The 27,934-nt window shown below is 43.0% G+C and overlaps 2 protein-coding genes across 3 annotated transcripts in view; one reads left to right on the top strand and one right to left on the bottom strand.

The window, feature by feature from the left end:
• The window catches only part of WDR17 (WD repeat domain 17), a 157,100-nt gene extending 146,845 nt beyond the window's left edge, over nucleotides 1-10,255 (top strand). The window contains exons 26-29 of the mRNA XM_070757477.1: nucleotides 3,187-3,288; nucleotides 4,250-4,348; nucleotides 4,495-4,678; nucleotides 9,669-10,255. Of these exons, the coding sequence (XP_070613578.1) occupies nucleotides 3,187-3,288; nucleotides 4,250-4,348; nucleotides 4,495-4,678; nucleotides 9,669-9,788 (505 nt within the window). The 3' untranslated portion in view covers nucleotides 9,789-10,255. The remainder of the gene's footprint in view (nucleotides 1-3,186; nucleotides 3,289-4,249; nucleotides 4,349-4,494; nucleotides 4,679-9,668) is intronic.
• SPATA4 (spermatogenesis associated 4) overlaps nucleotides 3,604-27,934 on the bottom strand; it is a 41,001-nt gene continuing 16,670 nt past the window's right edge. The window contains exons 8-9 of one of the 2 annotated variants that reach the window (XM_070757480.1): nucleotides 9,426-9,475; nucleotides 3,604-4,061 (exon numbers count right to left, since the gene is read on the bottom strand). In XM_070757480.1, the coding sequence (XP_070613581.1) occupies nucleotides 9,453-9,475 (23 nt within the window). In that variant the 3' untranslated portion in view covers nucleotides 3,604-4,061; nucleotides 9,426-9,452. The remainder of the gene's footprint in view (nucleotides 4,062-9,425; nucleotides 9,476-27,934) is intronic. The other variant, XM_070757478.1, reaches the window with a different exon arrangement.

Raw genomic sequence — 27,934 nt, forward strand, 5'->3', positions numbered from 1 at the left:
AGCCTTGTGTTATGAACAGGTATAGTTTTTAATGCATAATTTATTTTAGAACTGTTATACTATAAACAAGAATGGTTATTTTGCATTTCCAGATGATAAATAACTTTACATACTTCTAATCAAAAACAAAATAAAATTAAGTTAGAACAAACACTTCTTTAAAACTATTTTTCTGCATTTTCTGAAGTTTATGATATACAGTGGTACCTCTACTTCAGAATGCCTCTACTTAAGAACTTTTCTAGATAAGATAAGGTGTTCAAGATTTTTTTACCTCTACTTAAGAACCATTTTCTACTTAAGAACCCAAGCCCGGAAAAATTTCCCAGGAAATTTGAGAGCGGCACGAAGGCCCGGCCAGTTTCCTGCCATTCCCCAATTAATCCCGGCCATCTGGGCTGCCAGAGGACCATTTTGATGGCACTTAAGGAGGCTTTGACAGTCCAGAGCGAACAAAGCATTTTCCTTTCTCTGGGCACTTGGGCAGGGAATAAACCTCTGCCAATGCCCAGAGAAAAGAAACGCTCCCTTCACTCTGGGAAGCCGAGGAGTGACCACAGCGAAGGAAAGGTGACAGCTACAAAGCAAGTGAGAGGAGAGGGGAGCCCTTCAGCATGGGAAGGAAGACGTAGCAGGTAGCAGCAGCAGCAGCAGCCAGTGTATGGGAGGCAGCCTCGCGCCGGGTGTATTGGAGGCGCATGCTCCTCCTCACCACCTCAGAGTCCCCCCCCTTTTTTTAAGCCTTAAAGTTTTGGATTTTTTTGATGCCCCTCACCTCACCTTCTTCCTTTGGTGACGACTCCTCCTCCTGTTCTTCCTCTTCCTCCTCCGTCCCAAGTTCCGAGCTTTTATTTCTTTCCTAATGGGTTTGTATGCATTATTTGCTTTTACATTGATTCCTATGGGAAAAATTGCTTCTACTTAAGAACGTTTCTACTTAAGAACTTGGACACGGAATGGATTAAGTTCTTAAGTAGAGGTACCACTGTATTCATTTTGCTGGTTTCAGAAAATCTTGAAAGGAAATCTGTTTTTTTGACAGGCTTTATAAGGACTGTTGGCTATAGTAGTAAAATAGCACAATTATCTTAAACTCAGTGCCCTCCAAATATTTAAATTACAGTCCCATTATTACCAGCAGATACAGATACAGTAACTTTATAAGAAGTAATGACTTCAATTCCCATAATTCAAGTCATCATGGGCAATTCATAGTTGGCGGAGACGTTCTAAGAGTTGAAGTCCACGCATCTTAACATTGTTAAGATTGAGAAACACTCACCTAAACTAATATTTTTGTTTTAAAAAAATTATTAGGTAACCAACTGCCTTAAAAAACAAAACAAAATGGCTTTTATTCTAATTAAATAACTTGTTAGCACCTCAGGTTAACCAAGAAAATAGATCCAACATGTTGTAGTTGGCTCTAGGCCAGCTCTTGGAGCTGGAGATTTTGATGTGGATCTGTGGGAGTCTTCCGTTTATAGGAGACCTGTCTGGTTGCCAGCTGACTCAGAAAGTGAAACTGGCTCCCAAGCAGAAGCAGTAGGGGAAAAGAGGCAGACAGGGAGATGGGTGCAGCCAGCCCACCAGCCAGCTAGGGAATCCTCAGACTCAGAAGGGGACGATATCATGGATCCCCATGTGCGCAGGATTCAGAAATCAGTTGCACAGGAGCCAAAAGAGATAAGGGCGTGCAGCTGTTCAGGGCCTAATTATACTACGGAGACTCTGATAAGGGAGTTTGAGAGTGCTGAGGTGTGGGCGTTTATCGTTTGTGTGTGTTTGGAAGAAGAAAGAAGAGTAAGCAGCGTGGGGATGCTTTCTGTTTTCAAGAACTCTTGTGAACTCTGACATACATCAGCTGAGAAGAGCTGTGAGGAATTGGCATGTGAACTTCATAGCTTCGTAATTTACTCCTCTGTTTTGGCACACGCCATGGCATCAAAGAAACTTTGGGTGTGAGTAATTGGTCACCTCTTGAGATTACTGAGTAGTAATTGGGAATTGTTTTATGAGACTCTGCATATAAAAGATATTTACTTTTCTTGCCATGTGTTTGAAAATTATTCTGAGCTCATAGGGGGTTAATTACCATTAGCTAGGAGGAACACAACATAAATAATTAGGACTCCAATTAGATGATTGTGTTTTAGTACATAATATTGGTAGAAAATAGCCCTGTTGTCACAATAAAAAATTTCAAAGTACTCTGAATTAATGTACTTACATTGAGATAAAACAAATGTAATGTTGAAAGTTTTTTTTAAAAAATGTGTATGAGCAAAATAAAATATATGTACAAAGATGTCTGCAATTTCTCTCAGTATCAGCAGGGCAATGCAGCATTGACATCTGATTAAAAGTTAGCATTTCATTAAAAGCAAACATAAGCAAAACAAAAATTTTCTTCATGTAGTATCTGAATAATCCATAAAATCCAATGATTGTAAATATCTCCTGACCTATGTTTATTGTCATATCCTTTGATAAATTATACCATTTATCAGCTCCAAAAGAATGAAACAACCAGATTAATTTTATGACACTTTGTGATAAAGAGAAATAATGGCCTTGTTAAACATATTTGTGCAATTCTGTGTGTTTTCAAACTCTTCAGTTATTTTACTTTCAGTATTCTTGAAACCTCTGGCATATGTAACCAATACATATTCCTGTGATTTCTATATAACTGATACCTAAAAATAGAAAAATAATGCAAGCAGATTTTTAAAAAAGAATTAGAATGACCACTTAATCCCCCTTATCAATAACACAGAATAATGTTCCTTTTTCTTACATTACTTCTTTTTCTTCCAACTCTATTGTTTTTATAGCTAGATTGCTAATAAATAGAACAGAGCAGAACAGAACAACAGAACATAATATAATAGAATTCTTTATTGGCCAAGTGTGATCAGGCACACAAGAAACAGTAAATGAACACTATTAAGCATTAAGTAGCATTTCAAAGTACTAAAGTAGATTTATGGGAAATTCCAAAATAATAAAGAGATTAATATATTCAATTGTCATCAAACCTTGAGATCTGTCTTGATCAATTATATTTGTAGTAGGCATGAGAGATTATTAAAAGCATTATTCCAAGAAATTAGGAAAGTGATATTATTCCAGAATAACTCCCAATACATTTCGGAAAAGTGATGAAAATATTATTTTTTTCAGATTTAGAAATGAATTGTTAATATTATGTGGCTACATTGGGGCTTTACTGGCTATTAGAAGACAATATACCAGCATTGTACCAGCTGTTTATGAGTATACAAGGTAATTCTTCTGTAATAACTTAATTGAAAGTCCTTCTAGGAATTATGAGAGCTGTATTTCTCCCCCCCCCCTCCCAAAATCTGTCATTCTAAATGTCCTTATTTTTCACGTCTGTATGGACAGTTTATGACTGTCATTAGTATTTTAATCAAGGTCTAACTTTCTTTTGAGATATATCTAGTTTTTCTTATGGAAAATACAGTTTTAAGTACAAGAATGACATTTGTTCATTAGTTGTTCACAGCTGTTTTAAACCATGTGTTAACATTCCGACTGATGAACCCAACCAAAGAAAGCACAGCTGAGACGATCCAATCTCTTAATGCAAAATTTTATTGAGTACATCATTTTGGCACCAATGAGGGCAAAAACAGATTTTCCACGTAAACCCACATAGTCAAAATTCAGGTTCTCCTTCCCCCCAATTAGATCAGGTCACGCTGTCCAAATCTTTTTTTTGGCTTTGGACAATGCAACAATAAACGCTTGCCGAAATCTACTTTGTACTCATGGCTGGCATCTTGATGCCTAGAACTTAAGTTCTATTTTCCCCTTCCCTTCTCCCATAGTTCACTGGCAATCTGAGAAGCAATAATAGTTGCAACAGGAAAAAGCACCTTTTGAAGCTTGACACTGTTTTTGAATTGAAATCAAACTGTTTACTTTTATATTGGGTATGAATTGAAGCAAGAACACAGGCAAATGTTCTCCAACTCTGTATTTTCCAATATGTTGTATCTGAATTTCTTTATCCCAGGAGCAGCCTGAGATCACTAGATTGGGAAAAGTTGGAAAAAAATCATAATATTTTAGGTTCTAAACATTTTACATTTAAATAGTTTGTGGACTATGACAGGTATTGATCCATATAGATTGCATGTTGCTATCATGGATCAGTATCCATATTGTGTAATCCATATGGAATAGAGTGTAATCTCGTGTTGCTCTATATTTTTTCCAGTCAGCTTTTAAAAAGAAGAGAAGTATGTGTACCTCTGAAAATCGAGCAACTCTCTGAGGAACTAGATGCTTGGAGAGCTTGTAGCCAGTCATTGAACAAGTAGGTGGAAGGTACTTTATTTAATATGTTGTGAATTTATGACATTTTGCTTTGTGTGGAAATATTATATGGAATTTTAGAATATTATTTTTCAATTGTGAAACTTTGTTTATTCTTTCAAATACTAGCATGTCTACATTTTACAGGTCTTCTGATGAATTACTACAGATACCGCCATCTGAATTGCAACAACAGATTTATGCAACAGTGCTATCACGAATTAAAGAAGAGCCTCTTCAAGTAACCATAGGAACAAATTATGTTTCTGGATCTAACCTTCCTAGTCATTCGGATGTTCATATCTCTTGTTTGACAGGATTACGAATACAGGTATTGGAACAGAACTGGAGTACATTCTGTAAGAGTTTACAAGTATCAGTATTTCTGGTTATGTCAAACTCTAAGACAAACAGAAAGTTGCTTACATTCTGGTGCTTCCCCAGCCTGTAGGTGGTGCACTTGTTAGAATGCAGTACTGCAGACTACTTCTGCTGACTGCCAGCAATTTGGCAGTTCGAATCTCACCAGGCTTAAGATTCTGTCCTTCCCAGGTCAGTAAAATGACCCAGATTGTTGGTAGCAATATGTTGACTTTATAAATCGCTTAGAGAGGATTGTAAAGCATATATAAGTCTAAGTGCTATTGCTATATTTTTTCCAATTGAAGTTTTTGAATCTCCTACAAAGATAGAATCCAAGAAAGCATTATTTTAGTTGGGTCTAGATGAGGAAGAACAGGCTGAAACACAACTGTTCATCCACGCTTTGCGTGGATGAACCATGTGATTTCATGAATTTAGCAGCTTTGGTTTTTGGTAGGGTTATATTGCTTCAGAGAGGTCTGATATGCAGTTTGGATTATGTTTTTTAAGGAGCAGGTGGCAGTTGTGGACTGGAAACCTTTTGTTTGTATTTCTACCTTTTCCTAGGAGGCTTTACTCAGTCACTCACAACTTAGTCACTATGCTTATGGGCCACTGCAATGCATTATGAGTAGAGCTGTTTTGGAGGCCACTTGTCAAAAATATGATGGGATGAGCGATGAGATGTGTACCTTATTATGGCCATGTAACATCTCTGACATATGAATTGCAGTGGTTATCTGTGATTTTTTTATTGGAATTCGAAGTGCTCATTGGCACCTATTAAGCTTTACCTGATTTTTGTAGGACTTCTTGTCTCCAATTATACCTTCTTCTCTGATAAATTCTGAAGTTCAGCATTTTTCAAGTTCCAATTGTTAAAAAATATGGGACCTAAAAAATGCAGGGTGAGATCATCCATCGGCATGGGATGAGGTATCATCAGTATGCTGATGATACCCACATATACATCTCCATCCCATGCCAATTCAGTGAAGCGGTTGATGTCATGTGCTGGTGCCTGGAAGCTGTTAAGGTCTGGATGGGAGCCAACAGGCTCAAGCTCAACCCAGACAAGACCGAGTGGCTCTGGGCATTCCCTCCGAAGGACTGTTCCATCTGTCCGTCCATTGTCCTGGGGGGTGGGAGAGGGGAGGAGAGGTTCTAAGCCCCTCAGATAGGGTTCATAATTTTGTTTTCTCCTGGATCCACAGCTAAATATTGAACACCATTTTTTGGCTGTGGCCAGGGGGACCTTTGTCCAGGTTTGCCTGGTGTATCATTTATGGACCTATTTGGACCAGGAGGCCTTGCAGACAGTCACTCAGGCCCTCATTACCTCCCATCTTGATTATTGCAATGCGCTTTACATGGGGCTACCCCTGAAGAGTGTTCGGAGACTGCAGATAGTCCAGAATGCAACCACGCGAGCTCTTATGGGTGTACCTCGGTATGTCCATATAACACCAACACTCTCATGCTACACTAGCTACCCATTAGTCTCCGGTCACAATTCAAGGTATTGGTTATTACCTATAAAGCCCTCCATGGCTTGGGGCCTTACTATTTATTGGACCGTCTCCTGCCACACACCTCCCAGAGGCCTATTAGATTGCACAGAATCGGCCTCTTCCAAGTCCCATCAAGCAAACAATGTAGGCTGGAGGGACCATGGGAGAGGGCCTTTTCTGTTGCCGCACCGGCTCTATGGAACCAACTCTCCCACAATGTTCTTATTGCTCCCACTCTATTGGCTTTTTGAAAAGCTGTTAAAACCTGGCTTTGTCGACAGGGCTGGGGGCTGTGAACTTAACACCAGACATGCCTGAATTCATGGGTTTTTTAATTTCGTTTTTTAATTCATTTTATGAACACATACACAACATAGAACAAGTACTCTGTGATTAGTGCCCACCACCAGACAAACATTCATACCCCACCACCAAATTCGGGGTGTTTCTTACATATACCATTTTAACTCAAGAGCAAAATATCTGTTTTCATATTATAAAGTGATTCCAATGTATTCCTTCTAGCTTGGTCTCAGATTCTACTCGCCATATATCGTCTTACCTTGTCCCATCGTCCCATCAGTTGTCGCAAATCAGTTTCACTAACCAAATTCATCCTTTTATCCATAATCTCAAATTGAATATAATCCACCATGTACCGGTACCAATTTTGCATTGTCCATTTTTTCGCATCCTTCCAACCCAAGACTATTACCGCCTGAGTGCTTTCTATCACTGCTCATTTTATTTCTCTAAATTCTCCCATCGTATTGCTTTTAACTAATACTGCCATTTCTTTAGTAATTATCCATAGTATATTTAACATCCTATTAATATCCTCTTGCACTTTTTGCCAAAAGTTCTGCGCTACCGGGCATTCCCAAAACATGTGCATAAACACTCCTTTATCTTGGCACCCATGCCAACAGGTATTTTTAACATCCTGCCAGAAATAAGCAAGGTGAACGAGTGTGTAATACCACTTATGTAATATTTTCCTTCTCATTTCCCTAACCCTTGTATTCTTAATTTTCCTTATATTCTCCACTATATTTTTCATCTCTTGCACATCTACTTGTATTTCATTCTGCCACAATTTAGTCAATCCTTGGGTCACATCCCCATCTGACTATACTAACATCTTATATATATTACTTGTTTGCGCCTTGGTATCCTCACTTTTTTCTCTTATTATTTTCTCTTACTCTATCTCCTCCCTAAATAGTGCTTCTTTATTCTCCCTTTCATTCAGATATTTACATATTGCATTTATTTGTAGCCATCTTCCCTTACCCAACTATCATTCTATACAATTTCTACTAGTCCTCCCATCCTTCTCGTATAACTGTTCTATCTTAGTTATCCATCTTCCTTTCAACTCCCCTATAATCCTATTTAAAATTGTTTCACAATCTGTATTTATTACATATAATGATGACAGTTTTGATTTATATAATCCTATTTTCCCCTGCCATTTTTTCCAGATTTCCATAGTCTCTTTCATGGGACCTATTAATTTAACTAGATTGCTCTTATTCCACCTTATAAAAATTAATTCTCTATTCTTCATCCCATTCATCTCTTTTTTCAATTTCACCCATTTATTTTCAAATAATTGCAACTCCATTAATCTTTCAATGCCTGAATTCATGTTTGTTTGGTATGTATGTCCTCAGATTGATTTGGGTTTTTTTCATGGTTTTTTAGGGTTATGGGGTTTTAATTATCATTGTTGTTGACTTCTTATTGTATTATTGTATTGGTTTTTATGGTTGTAAGCAACCCAGAGTCCTACAGCATAGAAGTCGATAAATTAAATTAAATTAAATCTTCTCTATCATTGCCAATGCAACATTTCCCCTTAAATCCAGGGGTGGGCTGCTAGTCGGAATGCCTAATTGAGCTCACCTCCGTGGCTTTTGAGATACTGTGAGTTTGAGCGGAATTATGCTTCTGTGCCCATGCAGGTAGCAAAATTGAGCACGGAAATGCAGGTGCGCCCATGATCCAGTGAGTTTTTTTGCTTCTGCGCATGTGTACCTCCAGAGCCGTGGAGCTGAGCCCAATTAGGCTTTCCGGCTAGCAGCCCAGCCCTGCTTAAATCTATATGAATCCTATCAGTTGGCTGTTTCAAATATTCAAAGTAATTGTTATAAGATTATCTTGAAAAAGTTGAAGAATTATCCTAGAAGCGAAATCCTCTATATTGGAGGGTGATTCTTGTTAGAAGAATAAGATGCAGTAGAAATCTCTTACTTGATTCAGGAAACACATATCTTGTCCCCTTATTTAATTCCAAAATATATTCTAAGCCAGTGATGACGAACCTTTTTTGAATCACGTGCACAATAGCATGCCCACAGGTGCCCACACCCATAATGCAATGCGTCCCCCCCCTGCATGTGCATAACCCATGTGCTGCCCATCCTGCCCATGCGCACAGGCTTCACTGAAGCTGTGGAGCTGCCCTACTACTTACCTTCAGATAATTGCAACCAGGCCTCCCACACCTTGGCCCATTTCTTCTGCAGCCTGCAAGGCTTTCCTGAAGACCTCTCTGGCCGATAACAGAGCTCTGGGTCAATCTGGAGCTCTGTTATCAGCTGCAGGGGCCCTCAGAAAAGCCTTGCCGGCTGCACAAGAAATAAGCTGAAGTATGGGAAGCCTGGCTACAATTGTCCAAAGCCAAAGAAGTTCCTGAAGACCTCTGACAGAGAAAAGGACGGTGGAAGTGAGCTGAAAGTGAACTTCCGTTTGGGCTGCTTTTCACCATCTCCTGGAGCCTGGGGAGAGTGAAAATGGCCAAAAAGAAGGCTGAAAATCAGCTGGCTAGTATGGACATGTGCGCTGCAGCTGACATAGGGCAATGTCTCGCTTGCCCTCAGATATGGCTCTGCATGCCACCTCTGGCACACATGCTATAGGTTCACCATCACTATTCTAAGCTGTTTAGAGAGTCAGCATATTGCCGTCCAAAATCTGAGTCCTCATTTGGAAGGTCCCACCATGGAAGGATGGAAGACTGAATCAACCTTGAGCCAGTGAGATTTGAACTGCTGAACTGCATCTAGCAGTCGAAGTAGCCAGCAGTACTACACTCTGTAACTACTGTGCCACCTCAGCTCTGATGATGATGTTAGATTACATTGAAAAAACAGGATATCAATTCTCTAAACAAAGGTTCATGAAATGAAATTTGCTCACTTTTCCTTCCTTCGCTCCTCCGATTGTTCACTCATAATCTGCTGTGGACTCTGAGGCATGATAAAGGAAGGAAGCTATATATGTTAGCATAAATAGGTATAAACAATAAATTATTTAATATTTAAACTTTTTTGCTTTAATAAAGCAAGAAATATTTTTATTTTTAAAGTTGTAAGTGCATTTTTTCTTATTTTAACGTATTTTAATACAAACAGTATAATTTGTTTATGTCTTATTTTATAGGGTCCTGTATTTTTCCTTGAAGATGGAAAGTCAACAATTTCACTTAACGATGCATTGATGTGGGCAAAAGTGAATCCTTTCTCTCCGCTGGGGACAGGAATACGGCTCAACCCATTCTGATAAAGAAATCTTTCTATTAATAATGGTAGTTCCTTTTATTAGTGGAAAGATTTGAGGCTGACACTTGCTTGAATAGTTTTATAAATTTATGAATTATAAATTTAATTTTTATATTAAAATTGATAACCCAAAGAGAATTTCATATATCATTGGCAACCACAGGCTTTTAGAAGACTGAATTAAGGTACCTGTAAGCACTCTTGTAAAGCACATTTCTGAGTCATACAAGAGCAATTTATGCTTTGAATTATTCCTTAGAAGACACAAGCATCCTATTTTAAATAAAGTTTGTGTATTTGTCTCCTTCTAGTGGAAATTAAAGGCGTAGCCTAACAAGTACTGTTTTGAAAAAAAGTTCAATTGAAACAAGTAGAAATTTTGCAGCTGTGACGCATGATGGATTGTGTTTTCATATTTATAATAAATTATTAATGTGTGTAAATTTAATAGTTATATAGTAAATTGGTTAGCAGGTATTTTGGAATACTTAGCTTATACTCAGCATATAATGTTTTAAATATATATTTTGAATATCTGGATTTGAATTTAACATCCTTTATTTTAAATTATTAAGCATTTTTCTAAAATTTATTTTCAAATAGATCTCTTTTAAGTAAACTTTTGATTGTATCAAAATACACTATGTAAATTTACAAGGAATTAATTCTTTTCACTTTAGTGTTTCTAAAGATATGACATTTGAAGTTCCAGCATCTAAATAAATTAGATTTGTTTTTAAAAGACGTGGGAGGTTTTTTTTCTGAACATATATAATCAAGTTTCAGTTTATTACCATTACCTCTTCTTTAGGTTACAACTTTTACATGTCCCATGTGGTCAGTATATTGGGAGGGAGAATGCACTTAAGCAAAAACATTCTGGCTGTGAAGGTGAAAATCAATTGCTGTTTTATAGTGGATATGTGTGAAGCTCCTTCCTGGAATTGAATACTGAAAGATTGGAAGTAGATAAATGTGCTTTTTTGCACCTTGGATATGTTTGTTTTCAGCTTCTGCGTTGACACACAGAAAACTGACTTTTACACATTGAAAAATGTGTAAAAGTCAAAGGTTCATGTACATTATATTCAGCACAGATACCAAAAAGACTGGTTCAAGAACAAGCAATGGCTAGTTATACGTTAAAAAAAATAGTTCTAGATTTTACTTAGCAAGGTTAATACCTCTGCTTTTCATCAGATTCCTTAGAAAGATGTAATAATATGAAATAGTTATTTTGCTTTGTTATGTATTCAGATCATTCAACAAGCTCTGCTTCTTGCAGTCTACACCTTTGATTTTTTTTTTGTCCTTTTGTTTCTAGAATTTCCATTGTAGGAATTTAAGACTAAATCTCTACAAAACAGTGTAATTGAATTTCTAGTTTTACTGAAGATAAGGGGATAATTAAACATATTACAAGAATAAATCTATAGTTGGTAATTAAAGTTTTTCAACTTATATCTTTAACATTTTGTAAAGATATTCTGTTTTATATATAGATGTCTAGTTTAGTGTTGTGGTTAAGGTGCTGACCTAGAAACCAGGAGATATGAGTACTAGTCCTGTCTTAAACATGAAAGCTGAGTGACTTTAGGCCAGTCACTCACTCAGCCCAACTCACAGAATTGTTGTGAGAAGAAAGAACTGTTATGTATATTCATTGAATTACTTATAAAGTAATAATGCAGAATAAACATCGAATAAATAAAGTATTATTTATTGATCAATTGTATTGGTTGATTTTGGTATATATTTATATCCTGTCTGGCAAAGAAAGAACTACTTCTATTTATGAAAGGCCTGAGATCCTAAAGTTAATTTTACATGATTCTATAGGATCCCCCACCTCTCCCAAACAATAAACATTTTATTATAGTGTGAAGAAAACATAAATAATCAGATTTTATAATGAATCTTCCTTATTATACCAATTCTTCTGTGGGAAATAAAAGATATCCTGTAAACTTGAGTTCTCTTGTTCTGAAAGATTTACAACAATCCCTGAAATGGAATTAGCTACTACTTGTTCTTTCTCATATTTTCAGCAATAAATCAGTATATATATAACATTATGAAATGTATATTTCTCAACTGCATTTGGAAGGAGAGTCCAACATAGGTAATTCACCAATGCTATTGGTAGAGAATGAGTTCAAATTTACATACTAATCAAGCACCGCCCCCTTGCAGCTCCCATGAACTCAGTTTTAAAAACTCAGTCCAAGTGTAGAGACTGTTAAAATGCTCTTGTAAATAAAGATTGTTCCTACCTTATTTTAATGAATTTTTCTTTGTCTTTCAGATTGCTGAGGATGCTTCGGATGGGGTCTCTGCCATCCGCGGGCACCACCCCCACCTTTTTCTTTTCAGGGGCCCTAGGGAGGAGCAACCCAGCCTGGGGTCCCTGGCCTCCGAGGCCAAACCCAGCTGCAAGACTGGGAGGCTTGAGGGAATCCCCGGAATTCCCCAAAGAGGCTAAGAGCTGGATGGCTGCCAGCGCCTCTCAGCTGTGAGGCGGCCACCAAGCCCAGGAGGAATTGAGAGGAATTGGGAGCCGATATTGACTCTGAAGACAAGGAAGCTGCGGGGGACGCTCCCGGCAATTCAGCACACTGAGATTGGCAGAGCGGCAGAACACTGCGATTCTCCATGGGGAGCCGCCATTTTTAACCGCCCCTTTTTCCCGCGCCTGCCATTTTTAGGCAGAAGGCGGCAAATACCTCCTCGTCAGCTGGGTGGCGTAAGGAGAGCGAGGGGCGTGGCTACGCCAGCGCAGGTGACAGCAAGGCCAAAAGCGCCATTTTGGGCTAGTATTTCGCTGAGAGATCATTAGTTCCAGCCTCAGGCTTTGCTTCAGAGTCGTCTGATCCCTGAATATCTGTACCGAGAGGTCATTATCAGCTTCAGCCTCAGACTTTCCTGCAGATTCTTCTGATTCCTAAGGCATCTGCGAAGTGTGAGTAGCATGGAAGAACACCCGGTAGAGGATAAGACGGCCTCCCCTTCTACTGCCCCAAAACCAAGACCTCGCAGGCCTCATCATCTTTCTCTCTCAAAGAGGCAGAGAGGCACATAAAGGCCCTGGTTGGAGTCCCTCCATACTCCCCTAACAGTGCCACCGCTGCCCACGCGACAGCTACCGCAGGCTTGGGACCCATCACCACCTCAGTCCACCTTTGGGGCCACAGGGATATCTGCAGAGGGAGATTGGTCCCCAGAAAGGCAGTTGCCATCCCTGCCACAAGTCATGCCTTCTCCTGACCCCGCCTTGGCCAGACCAAGGTCTGCAAGTCATTCCACGAGAGGCATGCAAGCTCCTTCAGCTACCTTTACTCCTACAGCTGCAGGGCTCCGGGCACAGCCTGAGACATGGCAGCACATGTCTCCTGCTCTACAAAACATTATCACAAATGCATATTCTCAGGGGATGGGGGCGGGGGTGCAACAATATATTCAACACCCCTGCCATGTTCAAACACTGAATCTCTGGTCTGCACCACCCCCTTCGGGTTTTGGTTCCTTGACAGAGGAGACGGCCTTGTTAGATGACAGCGATAAGGAGTATGACCTATCTGAAGATGAGACAACACCCGAACAACCATCAATTGCGGGACTGTTTAAACCGTCTCTATTCAGAATTCTGCTCCATAAAGCTAAACAGGTGGTGGACCACTAAGACTCCTGAGACCACCGATGCAGCCAGACTATCAACTACTCTGTTTAAAGAGCCTGAACCTGAATCAGACCATATTCCATCCTCAGATATCTTTCTTGAACGTGTTAAACGACCTTGGAAATATCCTGCAGCAGCGCAAGGCCCCTCTAACATCGAGAGGAAGTTCTACACTTTCAATGAAGAGGTAGAGAAGCTGCTAGAATTCCCACCTATTGACCAACCGGTGGTGACTTTGGTCTCCAATGCCTTGGTCCCTTCTGATACCGGAAGACAGGAAGGCAGAGACATTACTGCGGAAGATGCATCAGATGTCCAGTTGGGGATTTCGAGCGGCAACTGCAACGTCCTTCTTCAATAGGGTGTCAATAGTGTGGCTGCAAGAAATGCAATCTCGACTCGGACCAGAGGAAAATCACTTACGTCAAGACTTGAGCAAACTGCTGGCAGCAGCAGAGTTCTCTGCTGATGCCACTCTCCATGCGGCAAAATTCTCAGCAAGAGGCATGGCGACTACACTCTCGTCACAGCGCATCCTATGGCTGAGGAAATGGCGTTTGGCCTCATCGCCCTTTCAGGGTTCCAAACTCTTCGGAGAAGCACTAGATTCAGTCCTCATAGAGGACAAGGATAAGAGAAAGCTGCTTCCCAAGGCCTACAAACGTCAGGATTGCAGACCTGCCCCCCACACACGACATCAGTCCTTTCATTGGGAGTCCTCCTCGGGTACTAACCAAAATCCGAGATCGTACTCACAAGGCCAATATAACCAGGACAGATCGAGAGGTTATCAGCAGGCAAGATGCCCCTTCAGAGGCAACAACCAAAGGGGCTTCGAGCGCATCAAGTGATTTGGCCGAGCTGCAGCCCTCAGGAGGCAAGCTTCAACGCTTCAGTACCTCCTGGCGGACTACATCCTCCAACAAATGGGCTTTAGCCACGGTGTCCCAAGGACTGCAGTTGGAGTTTCTCCAGCCCCCACCCAACCGCTTCCTACATTGCCCGGTCATTCGGGATCCAAAAAAGAGATCACAGTTACTGCAGGAAATTGCCCATCTTTTGGATTGCCCCGTCACGCGGAAGGCACAGGCTTCTACTCAGTAGTCTTCATCATCCCAAAGGCTTCTGGAGGCTGCCGAATGATCCTCAATCTGAAACAGTTGAACATCTTCATACGTTACAGGAGGTTCAGGATACACTCCCTCCAGACGATCCTAGCATCAATCCGTTCTCGGGACTTTCTTACATCAATAGACCTGAAGGAAGCTTACCTCCATGTCCCCATCTATCCGGCACATCAAAGATTTCAAGTTTCAAGTTTCAAGTTTTATTGGATTTATATGCCGCCCCTCTCCGAAAATTCGGGGCGGCTAACAACAATCATGAACAATATACAATAAAATCCAATACTAAAAGCAAATTAAAACCCCTTAATATATAAAAACCAAACATACATACAAACATACCATGTATACAGTTGTAATGGCCTAGGGGGAGAAGAAGTCTTAATTCCCCCATGCCTGGCGGCAGAGGTGGGTTTTAAGGAGCTTATGAAAGGCGAGGAGGGTGGGGGCAATTCTAATCTCTGGGGGGAGTTGGTGCCAGAGGGCCAGGGCCGCCACAGAGAAGGCTCTTCCCCTGGGTCCCGCCAAGTGGCATTGTTTAGTTGACAGGACCCGGAGAAGACCCACTCTGTGGGACCTAACTGGCCGCTGGGATTCATGCGGCAGAAGGCGGTCCCTGAGGTAAACTGGTCCGGTGCCATGAAGGGCTTTATAGGTCATAACCAACACTTTGAATTGTGACCGGAAACTGATCGGCAAACAATGCAGACTGCGGAGTGTTGGTGTGACATGGGCATATTTAGGGAAGCCCATGATTGCTCTCGCAGCTGCATTCTGCACGATCTGAAGTTTCCGAACACTTTTCAAAGGTAGCCCCATGTAGAGAGCGTTACAGTAGTCAAGCCTCGAGGTGATGAGGGCATGAGTGACTGTGAGCAGTGACTCCCGGTCCAGATAGGGTCGCAACTGATGCACCAGGCAGACCTGGGCAAATGCCCCCCTCGCCACAGCTGAAAGATGTTTCTCTAATGTGAGCTGTGGATCGAGGAGGACGCCCAAGTTGCGAACCCTCTCTGAGGGGGTCAATGATTCTCCCCCCAGGGTAATGGATGGACAGATGGAATTGTCCTTGGGAGGCAAGACCCACAGCCACTCCGTCTTGTCTGGGTTGAGTTTGAGTTTGTTGACACCCATCCAGGCCCCAACAGCCTCCAGACACCGGCACATCACTTCCACTGCTTCGCTGACTGGATTCCTTCGATTCTGCCTGGAAGTAACCCACTATCAATATTGAGCCATGCCGTTCGGCCTGTGATCAGCCCCCCAGCATTCACGAAGTTACTAGACGTCCTGACTGCCAACCTCCTCTCCCAGTCCATCCATTTGATGGCTTACTTGGACGACATAATTATTCTGTCCAAGTCCCCTTCAAGGGCAAGGGAGGATTTGGCCTTCACAGTACAGACACTGGAAACTCACGGCTTTACCATCAACCAGACGAAGAGCCAATTTTCTCCCACAACCAGGCTGTTACACCTGGGTTCCATCATAGATACGGTCACCGGTATACCATGTCTCTACCTCTAGAAAGACAGGCCAACATCCATCATTTGATCTCCAGTCTTCGACATCAGCGACGAGTTTCCCTTGCCTCGCTTTCCAAGATACTTGGGACATTGGTATCATTCATAGGCATCATGCCATGGGCCCAACATCACATCTGGACTCTGCAGTGGTTTCTACTTCCCGCCCAGAGGGCCAGGGTGAATCATTCACACAGACAGATCCACCTATCTCAAGAGGTTAGAGAATCACTAAATTGGTGGATATCCCCAGCATTACTGTGAGGGTCTCCCATTCACACCCAAGATCGAGTTATTCTCACAACGGACGCCAGCCTATTAGGCTGGGGAGCACACATTGGGCCTCACATGGCACAGGGGCTTTGGTCCACAGAGGATTTAACCCCTTTAAATATCAACTTTCTTGTCCACAGTCTTTCTTGTCCACAGACTTTCACTCCACTAGTTCAGGATAAATATATGTTGATGTTAACAGACAATGTTGCGACCAGGGCCCACCTAAATTATCAAGGGGGCATGATGTTGCATTGGATCATGGCGGAAACTATGACTCTTTTCAACTGGGCCGAAACTCACTTAGTGTCATTGACTGCAGAACACATTGCCAGAACCAGCAATGTTCAAGCAGACTGGTTGAGCAGGGCTACCTGGATCCCTCGGAATGGCGACTAGACCCAGAACTTTTTCAAGAAATAGTTCATCAGTTCGGGAACCCGTTCGTGGATCTTTTTGCAACCCACCTCAATGCCCAGCTTCCAAAATTTTACACCCAGGTGTTTCCAGCATCGAGTGCAGAGAAGGTCAAAACTCTGTTAGCTCCCTGGCCTCAAGGTCTGCTATATGCCTTTTCCCCTACGAGCCTCATCCAGAGAGTAGTGGACAAAATACTAATGGAGTGGGCAGAAGTGTTAATGGTGGCACCTCATTGGCCATGCCACCCGTTTTCAGACCTAGTTGCACTTTTGGTATCCCCCCTGTGGAGGATTCCAGATCAGGACATCTCTCTAAGCCAATGGCACTTGAGAGGGACAGACAAAAAACCACCAACTACCAGAAAGAGTCATCGCCACCATGCAAGTTGCTCATCGTCCGTCTACATCCAGAATATACCAAGCAACATGGGCAGCCTTCTGCGAATTCTGTTCCAAGCATCAGATCAACCCTAGAGAGGCGTCAGTGACTCCAGTCTTAGAGCTCTTACAGGCAGGAATTGAACGAGGTTTGGCCCCTAATACCCTAAGGGGACAGGTGGCGGCCCTCTCGACTATTATATGAGTAGCAGAGGCTCGTTCATTAACACACCATCCATGGGTGAAAGATTTCCTCAGGGGAGCCTCTAATAAACCTTCCCCGCCGATCTATAGATTCCCTACACGGGACCTTTGGCTCTTCTTACGGGCGCTCATGGGACCTCCGTTTGAGCTCCTGAGATTGATCTCACTTAGGTTCCTATCCATCAAGACGGCCTTTCTTGTGGCCATAACATCGGCTTGTCGAGTGTCTGAACTATCGGCACTGTCTATTCGTCCCGACCTTTATATCTTTCATCCGGTTAGAGTAATTTTAAGACCCTTCCTTTGTGCCAAAAGTTAACACTGCCTTTCATAAGAAACAAGAGGTAATACTCCCTGACTTTTGTACACACGGCAACCATCCCGCAGAGCTCAGATGGCACAAGATAGATGTCAGACGAGAATTGAAGATCTATATTAGGAGGACCGAACTATTCAGGAAGTCGGAAACATTGTTTGGTTCCTTTGCACATCGAAAGATGGGGCTTGGAGTATCGTCTCAATCCAGCAGTCCCTGGCTTCGGGATTGCATCAACGAAGCTTATAAGGCAGGTTCTCGGCCCCCCCCCAATGGGAGTGACAGCTCACTCAACTTGGAGTGCGGCCACATCAGCAGCATGGACAACACAAGCGTCCATTGAGGACATTTGCTGAGCGGCAACCTGGTCAGCCCCGTCCACTTTCATTCGTCATTATAAACTGGACTCTTTTGCTTCGGTGGAGGCATCATTCGGAAAGCGTGTTTTACAGCGGGTGTGCTCTTCTCCAGCGACCCTGGCGCAGCCTTCTCCCTCCCATGGGGAGGTATATCCCATGTTGGATTCTCCTTCCAAGTGCAGTGAAGAAGAACTGTTGGACCTACCTTCCTTTCCAAGACTTTAAGAAATGTTTCAGGGCATTCACATGCATTATTTATTTATTTATTTGTTTGTTTATTTATTTATTTATTTATTGGATTTGTATGCCGCCCCTCTCCGCAGACTCAAGAAAGAAAAGTTTCTTGTTAATGTGTGTGTAAATTTGTTAACTTCTAATTGCTTAACAAGTTTTCTCATTTCAGTTTTTTCATGTGGAGATATTATATAAAACAATTATGTGTATTATATGAAGTAAATCATAAGATTTCCATGATTTCATAATCTTGATGTAGTAAATCTTTTGATAGGAATTTAAGTTCTTAAGAATTCTATTGCCTATTTTCCTAGAGAACATTTTGATTATGCTCAGTTTTCAGATATCCTCTACTGTAGGAAAAATATCTGTGAAGAATCATTTTCTACAATAGATGAAGGATAATAATTGCAATAAATATCAGTCCCTCAGTAGCAAGAATGTAGTTTTGCCATGGAAGCATCTTTTGGATTAAAAAAAAACTTAGCCTAGCTTTTTTCTTACATTTTTTATCATGTTCCTATTGCTTTTTGATCTCATAACTGTAAGAAAGAAGTGCTTCCACCCAGTCAAGACTCATTAAAACTGCTGTCCTCCCTACTGCAAATGGTGAAAACAGTCTTCAGATCATTCTCTAGCTAACATTTCCATTGGTGGATTAATGTTGTACATTAATGTAACATACAAAATAGTTTGGAAGCTTTGTGCATGCGTCGAGAGTAGACATTCCCATAGAACGCTCTCCAGATGTGATTAGAGAAAACAAATCTTAACCCGTAACAGCCCTCTCAAACTAAGTGAAAAGTGCACTAAGAGGTAGAGAATTTAAAAGAGACTTGGAAAACCTGCTGGGATCAGCTAAAAAGAAGAGTTACAGACCAGAACTTCACTGTTAAAAAAGTGAGTAAAAATGACAAAGGGAAATGGCGACTATTCCAGACCTGGGGGAAAGAATGGATACACTCCTTCAGGCATTTGCAAACGTAGGACAACAACTCAAAGACATGCAATTAGCCATGAAAGAAGTGACAAACGGTATGAATGAATTAAAAGTTCAATCCAAAGATCAGGAGACAAGGATCTCGAGACTTGAGGCAGATAGAAAAAAACAAGAGCAGCGTATAAACAATATAGAAGACCGGCAGAGAAGATCAAACTTACGTTTCAGAGGATTTAAGCAGGATTTTGGTGAAAATAAGAAATTAATTCAACTGATTTACCATTGGCTCTTAGAAAATAAAATCACGGTGGATCACAATGAAATTGAAAGAGCTCATAGGGTCTACGGTCCTCGGAATTTAGGCAATCAAAGAGACATTGTGGTAAGATTTGCCTTGGAACGGAGGGCTGCAGAAATTTTTAGAGAGCTTAAACAAACTCCTAATCTCCATTACAAAGGTTCTCCTGTCCATGTCTTGAAAGACTTGTCTACTCAAACGCTGCAGGCAAGAAATCAGATGATACCTGTTGTGAACCTGCTCTTTCAGAACAATTTTCGTTTTACTTGGAAATATCCAGCCACCATTCTGATCTTCAAAGGTACCAAAACTTATTTGGCAAGTTCTCTGGAAGAGGGAAAGGAAATGCTTCGACAGTTGGGAATAAATCTGGATATAAATCAGCAGGCAACGTCAACAAAGGAGATAACTGGAGCTGATGGTGGAGAAGCAACAGGAGGTGCGACTCGTGATTTACCTATAGGAGATCCTACCAGCCAAGAGTCTGCGAAGGAGGAGAGAATCGTTGCATTAGAAAAGGAACTTGCTTTACTCCGAGAGAAGGGAAAGAAGGAGGAGGGGTGAGCTACACGTCAAAGAAAGAAATAAGCACTGGATTGTATAATTGGCATTGTTGTTCCCAGCTGATTAGCTTTTTGGGTATTCTCTTTCCTTTCAATACTTAATAAGGGTAAAGGAAGAAATAGAGGGGGGTTGAGGGTTACTATTTGTTATTTAAATGGATAATTTTTTAGAGCGTACTTGAGGGATAGCAAAGCCATGGATGCCTCTAGGAACCAATGGAGGTTTTTTCCATTGATTCCCCCTTGGGGGAATGTTGAGGGAGGGGCACTTGGGTGGGGGTTTAAAACTACAAATGAAGAATCTTCCAATATGCTTCGCTTTACAGAGGAGAGAAACATATCTGAAAGGAATGGGTGAAAAGGTTTTGATGTCATTAAATGTGAATGGAATGTCATCACAGATTAAATGTTATAAAATTATGAAACTGGCTAGGGACAAAAAAGTAGATTTCTTATTTTTATCAGAAACACATAAAGGGAGGAAAAGAGAAGATAAATTAACTAACTAAGGACTGGGGCTTGATATATGAATCTAGGGGGAATAATAAAAGTAGAGGGGTAGCGATACTAATACACAAAAGAATACCCTTTGAACTAATTCAGACTAAAAGGGACAGGGAGGGAAGGATGTTATTGATTAAAGGAAAAATGAATAATAAGGTAATAACATTAGCAGTAATTTATGCCCCAAATGCAAATACAAAGCAATTTATATTAAATACAAAGTGCAAATTGAATAACTTTGCAGAAGGCACAGTGATTCTGGCAGGTGATTTTAATATTGAATTGACAGCAGGGAAACAGGGGAAAATAATTTGCCTTTAAATAAATTAGGTATGTTGGATCTTCATGCCGAAGCGACAAATAGAGCTACGTTTTATTCAGCTAGGCACAATAAGTTTAGCTGCATTGATTATATATTAATGAATAAAACTGAGAATACATATCTTAAAAGAGCTGAAACTGAAAGCATTTGGTTATCAGACCATGCCCCATTCTTAGAAGTGATTGTATTTGATTTAAATAATAAACAAAAAATATGGAGATATAATCCTCTTGTGGTAGGAATAGAAGAAGATAAATTGAAACTCCAAAAAGAATTGAATGAATATTTTAAAATAAATGATACGGGAAATATGAAGCAATCAATAATTTGGGATGCACATAAGGCCTTTATGAGAGGGAATTGTATTAGTACTGAAATCTATATTTTAAAAAAATGCGAGGTAGAAAGGAAAAAGTTAATTAAAGAAATAGAGTTAACTCAAGAAAGATTGAAAATCACAAGAAATAGGGAGTGGAATAATTTATTAAAAATTAAAAAGAAGCAACAGACTTATGGATGAACAAATATGGAATAAAATGAGATTAATTGTAAAGCAGAAAATTATGGGATGGGGAAATAAATCAATAAAACAAATGGCAAATTATTTAAAAAAAAGAAAATAAAAATCTTGCATCGCTGCATTAAAGGACAAAAAAGGTGTAATAAAACATAGTAATGATGAATTGCAAAAAATAATGAAACAGTTTTATGAAAAGTTATATTAAAAAGATCAGGTTATTCTGCAAAATATAGAGGTTAAGGAGAAACTAACCGAAGAAGACAAACAAATAGTAAATGAGATAATAACAAATGATGAAATTATTAGAGTTATTAATGGGTTGAAACCTGCTAAAGCTCCAGGCCCAGATGGACTTACGGGGGAATAGTACAGTGGTACCTCATGATACGAACCCCCCGTGATACGAACTTTTCGAGATACGAACCCGGGGTTCAGAATTTTTTTGCCTCTTCTTACGAACTTTTTTCACCTTGCGAACCCGCTGCCGCCGATCGCAAAAATCCGCCCGGCTGTCACCTTCTGAAACAGCCGGGCGCTCCTCAGCCTTCTACCGAACCTGAATGCCGACAGAGGAAGAAAAAAAAGCAGGCGACCCCTCAGTAAGGCTGCTTCCCGTGGCTGCAATGAGGAAGGGCACCCCTCGGCTTCTTTCTGCAGGAGGAGGCGGAGGCAGGCACAGAGGACTCCAGCTTCACAAAGCTAGAGTTGGTCCTGAATCCTTGTGTGCGCCAGCCGGGCTACTGTTCCTCCCCCACGGAGCTTCCAATGCCTGGCCGGAGAAGGCTCGTTTCTCTTGCTCACTCACTCGCTCTCCAGCCCGCTACAAGGACGCCATGGGAGAAAGTACTGACATTGGGCTTTTTTCTCTGGGGGATAGAAGAGACATATCCCTTCCCCCAGTGTCCAGAAAACGCTCCCTTGGATTCAGACGCCAGAGAAAAGACGCTGGGGAAAGTGAACAATCTCTCTAAGCCCCAAGAGAAAAGGATCCTTCCCTTTGATCCGGGCAGATTCAATCCAAGAGATCGTTTTACATTTTCTCGGAGGGATTAGAGAGTTCCTTCTCTTCCTCCAGCGTCCAGAGAATGAAAAAACGCTCTCTTGCATTGAGGATTCTCAGATCAAAAGGAAGGATTCCTTTCTCTGAGCGCTTAGACAGTTCTTTCACTTCCTCCAGTGTGCAGAGAATGGAAAATGCTCCCTTGGATTCAGGCTGTCCGGATCGAAGGGAAGGCTTCTTTTCTCTGGGGGCTGGGAGAGACCTCGATTCATTCTTTCCCTCGGGAGAGAGCCCTGCAGACAGGAGGCAGCGAGGAAAGAAGACAGTGGGCCACCCTCAGAAGAAATGGCTGAGGCAAAGTCCGGAGGTGGGGTTTCGAGGACTTCAATGTTTTTGCGATGCTGCAATTTTGCTGAGGCTCTCCTCACTGGGAAACCCCACCTCCGGACTTCTGTTGCCAGCAAAGCGTCCGTCTTTGCAATGCTGGGAATTCCCGTGCTGGGATTTCCCTGCAGCATCGCAAAAACGCAGAGGTGGGGTTTCCCATGGAGGGGAGTCTCAGGGAAATTCCACCAGTGTGAAAACGGGCACTTCAGCTGGCAAAAGGGGTGAATTTTGGGCTTGCACGCATTAATCGCTTTTCCATTGATTCCTATGGGAAACAATGTTTCGTCTTACGAACTTTTCACCTTACGAACCTCCTCCAGGCACCAATTAAGTTCGTAAGATGAGGTATTACTGTATAAGACTTTTGTGATTCAATTATTACCTTATTTGGAGAAATTATTTAATAATATACTTCAAACCTTCAATATTCCACAGTCATGGAAGACATCCAAGATTATTACTATCCCAAAACCAGATCGGGATTTGGTAAATTCGGGATCCTATCGCCCCATCAGTTTACTAAACCAGGATTATAAAATATTCATGAAAATTATAGCAAATAGGATAGAGAGTATCTTACCAAAAATAATTGCTGAAGACCAGTATGGATTTGTTAAAGGAAGGAAAATTTATGAACCAATTAGAAATGTTGTTAATGTGTTACACCATGCTACCACTACCAAAAGGACCGTTGAACTTACCTGAACGGTCTTCTCGATGCACTGCAAGGAGAGTCCAAGATGGGTAATTCTACAGTCTGATTGGTAGGGACTGAGTTTAATTTAAATATTAAGCAGGCACCGCCCCCTTTGCCCTCCAGTCTAAAATAAAAACGAAGGAGCAGTAAAACTAACGCAATTTATTGAATCATTAAAGGTAACCAGCCAAAACTAATAGAAACACATACAACCTTCCAACATTAGCCCCGGTCCCAGGTTCGGGCGGGTTTGGACTCTCCTTGCAGTGCATCGAGAAGACCGTTCAGGTAAGTTCAACGGTACTTCTCCAATGCACTTGCAAGGAGAGTCCAAGATGGGATATACCCAAGATCTAGTCAAAGGGAGGGAGAAGGCTGGACCAGGGGCTCTGAAAAGGAACACACCCGCTGCAATACCCTCCTCCCAAAAGCTGCCTCCGCGGAAGCAAAGGAGTCAATCCGATAATGTCTGACAAATGTGGATGGAGCCGCCCAAGTGGCCACCCTACAAATGTCCTCTAGCAAAGCCTGAGTCCTCCAGGCCGCTGTAGTGGCCGTACTGCATGTAGAATGTCTAGTAAGTCCCTGTGGTACAGGGGATCCCTTAGTCCTGTAAGCCTCTGTGATGCATTCACACAACCAGCGGCTAATGGTCCTAGAAGAGACTTTGGTGCCCAAAGTCCTAGTTGCAAAGGACACAAACAAAGCCTCTGACACCCTGAATTCCTGAGTCCTGCGGATATAAATTTTTAAGGCTCGTCTCACATTGAGCTTATGCCACCTCAGCTCCGTAGGGTGACTACCGTGGGCACAGAAATCCGGAAGTACTATTTCCTGTGCCCTGTGAAAGGTGGAGTTGATTTTTGGGAGAAATGCTGGATCAAGTCTTAAGACCACTCTATCCGGGTGAAACCTGCACAGGTCTTCCCTGGTGCAGAAAGCTGCAATCTCAGAGACCCTCCTGGCAGATGTGATCGCCACCAAGAAGGCAGTCTTGAGAGTCAACATTCTTAGCGGAATATGTCAAAACGGTTCGAATGGAGGACCAGTTAAAGCGTGTAACACCAAGGACAAATCCCAGGAAGGGAACCGATGTATCGTTGGTGGGCTGATGTTGGAGGCCCCTTTCAGGAAGTCCCTGATCCAAGGATGTCTGGTGAGGGGGCGGTAACTGTCTCCTCCTATTATCGTGGATAAAGCGGCCACATGACGGCGCAACGTGTTTGGCGCTAGTCCTTTTTCTAGGCCTGCCTGCAGAAAGCTTAAGACCATGAGAGGGGAGGCCCTTTGAGGATCCACCTCTTGTTCCTCACAGAACTTACAAAAGGAGGCCCAGGTCGCTTGGTAAATCCTTCTTGTCGAAGGCCTGCGCGCAGCCTGAATCGTATCGATGACTGTGTCTGGCACACTTTGGCGTTTCAGATGTTCCCGCTCAATTGCCACACGGTCAGCTGCCACCACTGAGGCTCTGGATGTGATATCGAGCCCAGGGAGAGGGAGATCCGGTGGTCCGGGATCCTCCAGTGTGGCGACACTGACAGTTGCATGAGATCCGCAAACCAAATGCGGCGAGGCCAGTATGGGGCCAGCAACAGCACCTCCGCCCGTTGCTCCAGAATCTTCCGCATTACCTTGGGAATGATGGAGATCGGTGGGAATGCGTACAGAAGCCCCTTTGGCCATTGAAGTCGTAGAGCGTTCACGCCTTCCGCTGCTGGAGCCGGGAAGCGGAAGAAGAAACGTGGGAGCTGAGAGTTGCTCTGAGTAGCAAACAGATCTAGGACTGGTCTCCCAAACCTCTGAACAATGTCCAGAAAAACTTCGGGATCCAGCTGCCACTCCCCTGGGTCTAAGGTCTCCCAGCTCAACCAGTCCGCACACACATTCTCCACCCCCGAGATGTGCTCTGCCGACAGGGAAGCCAGATTGGCCTCCGCCCAGCGGAGCAGGGACCCCGACTCCCGCATCAGTCTTCGAGACCGTGTTCTGTCCTGTCTGTTGATGTGCGACCGGGTGGAGACATTGTCGGTCCGAATGAGGACATGATGACCCCTCACTGATTCTGCGAAACTGAGGAGGGCCAAAGAGACCGCCTTCAACTCCAGCAAATTGATGTTGACATCCCACAAGTCCGATGGTTCCCATAGGCCCTGGGCCATTTGTGAGGAAAGATGGGCTCCCCACCCAGTCAAGCTGGCATCTGTCGTCACCATAAGGAGGTATCGTTCCAGAAATAGGGAACCCCTCCCCAGTGCTGGGGACACCAACCACTGTAAGGATTTGCGTATTCTTGCGTTGAGATGCACCCGTTGGTGAGAGTGGCTGGACTTCTTCCTCTGGAATGGCAGAAGGAACCACTGTAGAGGACGTAAGTGATACCTGGCCCATGGAGTGATATCGATACATGAAACCAGCGTACCGAGCAGTTTGGATAGGAAGGAGAGTTTGGGGTATCGTTGAGATGCCAAGTCCCGAACTAGCTCCCTGATGGTGGACTGCCTCTCCTGGGACAGGAAGACAAGGCCCCTCCTGGAATCTATGATGGTTCCCAGGTGAGCAAGGCGTGTCATGGGAGTGAAGTGGCTCTTCTCGAAATTGACCGAAAAGCCATGGTCTTGAAGCGTCTGGATCGTTAGATGCAAGTCCTGATATGCGAGGTCTCTTATCCTGGACAGAGTCACGATATCGTCTAGGTAGACCATCAGGCATACCGGTTGATGCCTGAGACTGGCCGTGAGGACATCCAGCAGCTTCGTGAATGTTCGTGGGGCTGATGAAAGCCCGAATGGCATGGCCCTGTACTGGAAATGGGCCCCGTCCAGACTGAAGCGCAGAAACTGCCGGTGAGGTGGAAAAATGGGGACATGGAGGTAGGCCTCCTTTAGGTCTATGGATGTCATGTAGTCCCCCTGCCTGATGGCTGCTAGAATAGACCGGAGAGAGTGCATGACTTCGGGACCAGGAAGATTGCTGAGTAGAATCCCGTACCCTGTTGGGGTAGAGGGACCTCCTCGATGGCCCCTATCTCCAATAGGCGAGACACCTCTTGGTACAGAAGCCTCTTCCTGTGAACGTCCAAGGGAGTGTGACAAGGAATAAAACGGCAAGGTGGAAGGCGAATGAACTCTATCTTCAGTCCTTCTGATATAGTGGCAGCCGCCCAAGTGTCTGAGGATGTGTGCTTCCAGATGTCCGGAAAATGCATGAGCTTGCCGCCCAAGGGAATATCCTCTGGAAAGTCATTTGGTCTTCCTAAAGCCCCTGTTGGAACCTCTGAAGGGGCGGCGGCCTTGAAAGGACCTGTTGCGATCAGACTGCGAGGCCCTGTCTGAACGAAAGGAGCCCTGGCCAAAGGATCCTTGAAAGTAGGGCCTCAACATCTGATTATTGGTCAAGGCTGAGTCTGACAGAAAAGGCTGTCTCCTTTGATAAGGATTAAAGCGTTTCTCCTGTTTTTTGTTGGATCTAGGCTTAACCTTTTTCTTATCCTTATCTTCCACTAGCACATCGTCCAGGACCTCCCCGAAGAGTTTTTTGCCCTTGAAAGGTGAAGAGGCAAGGGCCCATTTGGATTTTACATCGGCCTGCCAATTCCGTAACCAAATGAGCCTTCGGGAAGCCACCGACGACGCCATTGCCCTAGACGCAAACTTAGCCGCGTTAACGGTGGCATCTGCGGAAAATTCTGTGGCTGCCAACAGCTTGTTCAGGTCCTGGCGAAGTCTCCCATCTTGTGGATCGACTCTGGATTGGATGTCTTGTATCCAGAGGATCGTAGCTCTATTAAAAAATGAGGCCGCAGAAGCCGCCCTTACGGCCCAAGCCGCCATTTGATGAGCCCTACGAACGACATTGTCCGCCCTCTTGTCCTCAGCCCTTAATCCCTCCTGAGATTCTGAAGGGACAAGGGCATTTGAGACCAAACTGGTCACCGGCTTGTCCACCGTAGGCAGCTCCAGGAGATCCTCCATAGCTTGGTCAAATGTATAGAATCGTTTGTCCAGGTTAGATGGGCCCTGGGCAGTCGCAGGGCTCTCCCATGGGCGTTGGACTGTCTCCAGAAACAGGTGGGAGGATGGCACATTAACAGTCTCCTGTTTGGGGAAGACAAACAGGCCTCCCGTAGGCTGACCCGGGGCTGAAGGCGCCCCTTGACCTCCCTGTCCAGCCTGCTCAATGGTCGCTTTTGCCTTGTTCAGTAAAACCCTGAAGAGGGATGACTTAAACAGACCGGTATAGACTGGTTGCTTCGGTGGCTGGTCATTGCCGGACAGCTCATCCACCGCCTCACTAAACTCATCTCTGGAGAAGGCATCCTCCTCCTGGGACCCCATGAGCGATTGAGTGGCTGGAGCCATCCAGGGGTCCCTATACCTGGGTGGAACCGGAATTGTTGGTAGCTGCTGTTGC

Source organism: Erythrolamprus reginae, chromosome 7 (genome assembly GCF_031021105.1).
Source record: "Erythrolamprus reginae isolate rEryReg1 chromosome 7, rEryReg1.hap1, whole genome shotgun sequence".
In the NCBI taxonomy this organism is placed as follows: Eukaryota; Metazoa; Chordata; class Lepidosauria; order Squamata; family Dipsadidae; genus Erythrolamprus; species Erythrolamprus reginae.